Here is a 7,447-nt window from a genome sequence, read left to right as displayed (position 1 = left end):
TTTTCAGTGACTAAATATTTGTAAGTAGTTTGTCTCTCCTTCTTCCTAGTCAGTCTTCCTTCGTCTGGAAGCTCATCTGAAATCTGTCCATCATGGGTAACCCTGCTGATATTTGAAATACTTGTGGCATAGCTTCCAGAATCACAGTAACTCACAAGCCACCACAGTGCGACAAACTGACAGACGAGTCATGAAACAACATATTAGCTAGAGTCTAATGTTTGTTTTGCACTTGTAGCAGATAAAATTAGTGCAGTCAGAAGTCTTTCAATCTTTCTGAAACATGAGGGGGCTTCACAAAAGTTCATGGGAAAATGGAGTTAAAAGATATAGGAATTTTTCCGTGAACCTTTTTAAATCCCCTTATGTAAGAGATTTTTGTTTTTCTAATCATAAAGAAGTCCATGTTTCCATAGAGTGTGGGAATAAGCACACTCAATCATCACTTGTTGACATATTTGGAACCAAAGAGCAGGTTATTCTGGGAAAGTTGGCATTATACACAAATGAATGATGATCACATCAGATCGCAAAATAGAGGATGAATCCATCATTACATGACTGCCAAATTACGTTGTAACAGAATTGCCAAACCATTGAGAATCATGGGTCGATCAGGTTGACACATAACTGTAACTATTACAGCCAGCATTGCTCTTGCCCCTAATTTTGGTGTTCTTACTGGCAGGTGAATGTTGTTAATGTGTAAAATAGTTGGATACTATTAAGGAGTACTGGTAGCATAGTGGTTATGAGTTGGGGTGCTAATCTCAGGGTCAACAGTTTGAAATTATCAGCTGTTCCAAGAAAGAAAGACAAGGCTGTCTGTTCCCGTAAAGATTTACAGCCTCCAAAACTCTATACAGGTTTGCTATGGGTCGGAACTGACTCGATGGCACCTCACAACAACAATAGCAATAAATGAAAGAGACTTTATTAAGTCTTCATTATGTGTTGCCCCTTGTGATAAACAGTTACATGTTACCTAATTATTTTAACAGTGTTTTATGCATGCATGTATGTATTTGTTTATTTATGCTTTAATGATGAATGAGCATGGTAAAAATGCCAGTAGTGAAAAGCAATTTTGTCTCTGAATCCTAATTTCTCAACCATTGCTGCCAGTTTCTTTTCATCCTGCCAGACATAATTAGTTATAACCTCTAATTCTTACCACAATGGTCTGAAAACCAAGTCCGAAACCACTGAGTCAATTCCAACTCAGAGCAACCTGATAAGAAAGAATAGAATTGGCCCAAGGATGTAATGTTTGTGGAATTAGATACTCACTCCTTTTTCCCACAGAGCACCTGGTGTGTTTGAACCACCCACTGACCTTTCAGTTCACAGCTGAGTGTTGAACCTTTGCCCCACCAGGGTTCTTACAGGAATGTTATTATCACTGTCATTTCATAAAAAAGAAAACTCATTCATCAGCAGATTTTATTTGATTTCCCATTGCCTTTTAGCCAGTTAATAGAGAAGCTGAGTTTTGAATCAGTTATGGCTCTAAATCTAGAGCCCATGGCCTGTTAAATACCCTGCCTTTGCCCACCTCGATGCCTTGTTTGCTTTCACGGAGGATCCAGTGATAGCCATCCAGAAACACTCGTCATTTGTTATTTGTTGCTGCTATTAAGTGCCGTGGAGTTGGTTCCAATTCATAGTGACCCTGAATAAGATTTCTAAGGAGTATCTAGTGGATTTGAACCACTAACCTTCTGATTAGTAGTCTAGTGCTTATCCTATGGTACTATACCAGGACTCCTCAGCAGTTATTGTTGTCGATGTTGTTAAATGCCGTTGAGTCGGATCCGATCCATAGTGACCCTGTATAGGGTTTCTGAGGAGCAGCTGGTAAGCTTGAATTGCTGACCTTGCAGTTCAAACGGTTTTACAGTCTGGTGCATTAACCCACAGTGCCACACCAGGACACCCAGCAGTCATTACTGGACAGAAATTTTTATCCGTTTTATGAACTCCCCTTTATCTGTTTTTCCCTGTAGCCACTCACTGGTGAGGTCCTGGCTGATAGTGTCTGATCCACAAGAATTATAAATGATCCAGGAATGAAGGAATTAGTATCAGACCTAGATCTATTTCTCAAATAACCTATTGTTTATACACTTTTATTCTGTTATCTGGTTTCAGAATCTGTGAACCCACAAGAACATTAATATCATTTGTTTCTACAAACAACCTTATGCTGGTTACTTTTAAATCTCCTTATATACGGAGGCTATCAGGAATCCGTGCATATTTTGAGGTCATTCCAGAACAAAGTAAGTGTCCCCCAATTTTGAAAAGTCAACTTCAGAAATATTTGTTATGACACTCTAGTCTTATCTTTCCTGATACTGTGCTGTCATACTAGTTGTATTAGTCACAAGCTCTGATGCAGGATCCAGTCAGAGGAGAGAGATCATATCAGTTATTTCACCAGAAAGAAGTTGATATGAATAACTTTCAGTATAAAATTGCTTAAGGGTAACTGAAAAGGCAAAACATGCCAAAAGAGAACTGTTAGGCATCTGGGATGCAAAATATATAGAAAACAATGATCACTCCTAGGGTAGGGGGAACAAGAGAGAGAGGTTGGAATTATGAACTTGGAGAGCTGATGGAAGGGTCTGTGTAAGATAAAGCCAAACCTTTCAGGAATGGTTGCTGCTCAGCAGGGGCTGGCATCTCTGAGTTCAGAGAGGAGCCCACCATCGTGGGTATGACTTCTGAGGAGGGTATGCCAGACAGCTAAGGCTGTCATCTTTTCCATCCAGTTGATTGTGACTCATGGCTACCTCATGTGTCACAGTAAAACTGTACTCCATAGGATTTCCAATGGCTTGTTTTTCGTAAGTAGATCTCTTGCCCTTTTTTCTGAGGAACGTCTGTGTGTACACAAACTACCAACTTTTCTGTTGGCAGTCCAGCTTGTTAAGCAATTGCACGACACAGGTACTCTGATATCTTTGAGAGAGATGAAATAAAGTGAAAATTGGACAAACTGCTAACTGGATTCAACTCTGCTATAGGAGGGAAGTGTACTGTAAGGTGGAGAAATGTTGCTGGGCTGGTAATTTCAAGAACAGGAAACAGACAGGAAGCTACTTTCCCTCCTCCAGCCTTCTACTCTCCCTTTAGCGCCCCCTGTTGGCAGAGTCTAAAAGGAAGCCAGGTGGCAGAGGAGAGATGTAGTCTGTAGAATTACAGAACAGAGTGGAGAAGGTTGGGGCTTGGAGATGAGAGACAATAGCTCAAAACTTGGCACACTAGACTTTCTTGAATTCTAATTTATAGTAACACATGTGAGTTTTATCCTAGAAAGATCTTGGTGAAGCAAAACACACTTCAGCACTGTGTTTTTCCAAGAATTTCCTGCAAGTAGGGACTAAGAGAACTCATGAAGATTAAGGTTTCTTCCCTAGATCAGACACAGAGCAGAGAGAGACTTTCCTCTCCTTCTTCTCTTTTGGATTTACCTTCATGAAGAAAAACAGCACAACACAAAACAAAACAGAAAGATTTCACAAAAACCTATCTTTCTGTAATATTTGATGCCTTGTGACTGGTCTAATCTTGGACGATTCTTAATGAGCCTCAACAAAGACAGTGAAGTCAGGATGGGAAATAGAGTGAGACAGGGAGAGGATTTGGCTTAAGTGAAAATGATGGTAACTGTACGTTCATCTGCATTTTAGGGCAGTGACTCAGTTCTATAGGTTTTCTCCTTCCGATTATTAGAAAGTCAAATACAAATTTGATGATTGAAAAAAATTGAACTAGATATCTGCAATGCACCTGTGTATAAGTCATCTCTAACTCTACAGGTTAAATATGACTATCTCTGATATATTGCAGTACAATCTGTCCACTTATTGAATGAACATCTACTATATATGTCAGCAATGATCTCAGATGTTGAGGAAATAATAGTAGTAAACAAAGTTGGAAAAAATCACTCTTCTCAAAGAATTCACCTTCGAGCAGAATGATGACCATATCAGTAAGAAGAGATATTTAGGCTGTCTTTTAAAAAAACAGAACAACATGCTTTATATCTAGGCGCATTTCTTCAACAACAAATATGCCCATATTGAGAAAAGTAAGCTGAGATTTTTTTTTTTTTAATTTTTAACATTTGATTTTCAAAGGGATAACACCCTACAGATATATTGTCAAAATATATCATTTGAAAACAAACCTAGAATTTGAGAAAAAGTCTTAACTATACATTTGTAGGATGCTTACCTTAGTTACCTGAACTGGAAAAAACAAAACAAAAACAAAACCTGCAAGTGGTGGGCTATAAAGACCAAAAATTGATTGTCTCAACCCCCCTCCAAGACTGAAACTCAAAGGGAACACATTAGCAGACATGTAAGCTTGCTGGCAGCCACGTTGGTCTGTTGGTGAGTGGAAGAGGGGGGAAGGCAGCAATGAAGATATGGGCTGTGTTCAACCACATTCCATAAACCCCTGCCTACCTGAAGATGAAAGAGAGAAAAGGAGGGCCTGGTTGGTCCCAAGTGTGGTGAGACCTGGGGACTCCTGAGCTCATGGACAGGGACCTGGCCATGGAGGGCTAGAGCTGAGAGTGAAGTGTCCAGCTAATGTTAAGTGAGGGGAGATGTGCAAGAATGCCCAAACTTGCAGATAGTACCCATTTTACGTGGCTTTAATGGCTTGATGATTAGAAATCTGCTAGAGGAGAATAAAGAGATTTGATAAGGGAAACAAGTATAAATTGCTACCGTTTGATGAACTTGATCTATACTTATGGATGTGGCAGCTCAAGGTGTCAACTGAGAGGGAAGGAGTCTTCACATCAAGGATTGGGCCTGTTCCCTCTATATACAGGGTTGATGAGAATGGGCAGCTTAGACATTGGTTATCTAAAATGGTGGGCTAAGGGTGGGCAGGATGAAGGCACAAAGAAGTGGTTAGCTTGCAAGTTTTCAAGACGGAGTTTAGTTTCAGAGCATGCAGGGAAAGGTAGAATTCCCACTGAATAATTTCCATTTTGTCTAGATGAGTCTGGTGAAAGGAGATGGAGAAAAGATTCTTATGATTCAATAGTGAGTAATTGTTATTATGACTAATTGCTATTGCCACAACTGTAAAAGTAGAAGTTTGGGAACATAAAGGGGGGAGTAGTTAATCTTGCATTCCAGGAACAGAGGACATAAGGGAGAAGAGCATGAGCAGAATGTGGGATCCTATCTAGAGAAGCAGTGGCACCAGAGATGGAGGCAGAGATGAGGACATGGAGAGATAGAGCAGCTGAGGACTCTAGACTCATGGAAAGAGAAAGGCTGTATGCTGGCGGCCAGGTGGCTGACTTGCAGAATGTGCCCTTTGGTTGTTTAAATGATTAAATGATTATATATTCCTGAGTGTTTTTGTGTACATCAAAACAAACAAACAAACAAAAAAAATGAGAGGGAATAGAAGCACATACTATTAAATGATGATGCATGGAGGGGATTGTAATCATTATAAGGAAATGAAATACGATAGGATGAGTGCAAAACTAATGTTCTCCCATGTAAACTACCACTTCAATTCACAATAAAAGCTTTAAAAAAAGGTTGTTTTCACAATTCTTGGAGCTAGAATTCCAAATCAGGGGATTGACTATAATGGAAAGGACTTCCCCATCTTAGCTGTTTTTAAGTGCCATTGAATTGGTTACTTGGGATTCTGTATAGGGTTTCCGAGGAACGGCTGGCGGGTTTGAACCACTGACCTTGTGGTTAGTGGTTACAGTGGTTACAGACTAGTTATACATTCAATAGCCTCCAGCATTCTTTAGCATTCCTTACCTGGGATAGTCCTATAGGATAAACACTGGACTGCTAATCACAAGGTCAGAAGTTCAAACCTACTAGCTACTCCTCAGAAACCCTATACAGGATTACTATGAGTAACAACTGACTCCACGGCACTTTACAATTTGTAGATGGTTCCTCACATCATTTCTTCCCTATTTGTGTGCATCTGTCTATTCTGTATTTTTTTAAAAGACACCAGAGAGAAGGAATTCAGTTTTAAGACCCACTTTTGTGTGGCATGGCAGGATAAGCACTAGACTGCTACCAGCAAGGTCAATAGCTCAGGCCCACCAGCCACTCTCGAAAATCCTATACAAGATAGCTATGAGTCAGAACTGACTCGATGGCATATAACAACTACTACTGCTTGTATGTGACACTATGAACACAACAAAGCCATATTTCCAAATAGGGCTGTATTGACAAATACAGGGATTATGACTTCAACATATACTTTGAGGCGACACAATGTAATCTATAACAGTGCTATTCCTTTCTTTAAAAGAAACTAGTTTAAAGTATATATGTATATATATGAATAGTGTTGTTGTTGTTGTGATGTGCCGTGGAGTCAGTTCTGACTCATAGCGACCCTGTACAGGGCTTCCGAGGCTGTAAATCTTTACAGGAGCAGAACGCCTCATCTTTCTCCCGCGGAACAGCTGGTAGTTTCGAACTGCTGACCTTGCAGTTCGCAGCCCGATTCGTAACCACTACGCTACCAGAGAATAGTGTTGGTGGTGGTTATATGCCGTGGAGTCGGGTTCCAACTAATAGAGACCCTGCATAGGATTTCCGAGGCTGTAAATTTTTACGGGAGCAGAAAACCTCATCTTTCTCCCATGGAACTGCTGGTAATTTCAAACTGTTGACCATGAGGTTAGCAGCCCGACTCGTAACCACTACGCTATGTTCAATTTGTAGCTGAAGATATGTATGTGGTGTATTTGCTATCATCTCACAACTGTATGTTACTGGAATTTTTTTTTTTTTCAGAATGTGAAAACGCTGTGTTGGTCAAAGAAACCAATGGTTTTGAAGGGAAAATTTCAAGTCCATATTATCCAAGTCACTACCCTCCGAAATGCAAATGTACCTGGAAATTTCAGGTAGCTGAGTTTTACATGTATTTTACAAAAATATTATTTAATTTTAAATAAGAATGCATTTTAAATTTTTATTATTTTGCTTTTTGATTACAAAAAGTATTAGTTAATTTTACAGAATTTAAACTTTATTAAAATGTTGTCTAAAACATTAATGTTTCCTATAATTTCAACACTCTTCCCACAAATTTATTTCTCTTAGCAGTCTGGAGTCAATTTCCCAATTTATTATTTTAGTTTATTTTATATTTGAAAATGAAAAAAACATTGTTTAAGAGAAAAAATAATTTAAACTTCACTTAAATTTTTTTTTTTTTAACTTTTTACTGTGAATTGAGTGAAGATTTACAGACTAGTTATACAATCAACAAATAGTACACTGTTTCATCTCAATGATTGCAATCCCCTCCATGGAACAACAGTTATCCCACTTCCTCACTGTTGCTCCCATCTCTATCCCACCCATCTTTCCATCCCTTCTCACCTTTGTCCTTAGGTACATGCTGCCCC

At 39.2% G+C, this 7,447-nt stretch overlaps 1 protein-coding gene across 1 annotated transcript in view; it reads left to right on the top strand.

Moving 5' to 3' along the window:
- TMPRSS7 (transmembrane protease, serine 7) overlaps nt 1–7,447 on the top strand; it is a 70,504-nt gene that overhangs the window by 13,532 nt on the left and 49,525 nt on the right. The window contains exons 5-6 of the mRNA XM_006864186.1: nt 2,152–2,282; nt 6,828–6,940. Coding sequence (XP_006864248.1) covers nt 2,152–2,282; nt 6,828–6,940 — 244 coding nt within the window. The remainder of the gene's footprint in view (nt 1–2,151; nt 2,283–6,827; nt 6,941–7,447) is intronic.

This window comes from Chrysochloris asiatica, unplaced genomic scaffold (assembly GCF_000296735.1).
Source record: "Chrysochloris asiatica unplaced genomic scaffold, ChrAsi1.0 scaffold00061, whole genome shotgun sequence".
In the NCBI taxonomy this organism is placed as follows: domain Eukaryota; kingdom Metazoa; phylum Chordata; class Mammalia; order Afrosoricida; family Chrysochloridae; genus Chrysochloris; species Chrysochloris asiatica.
This window is presented reverse-complemented; position numbering and strand designations above follow the sequence as displayed.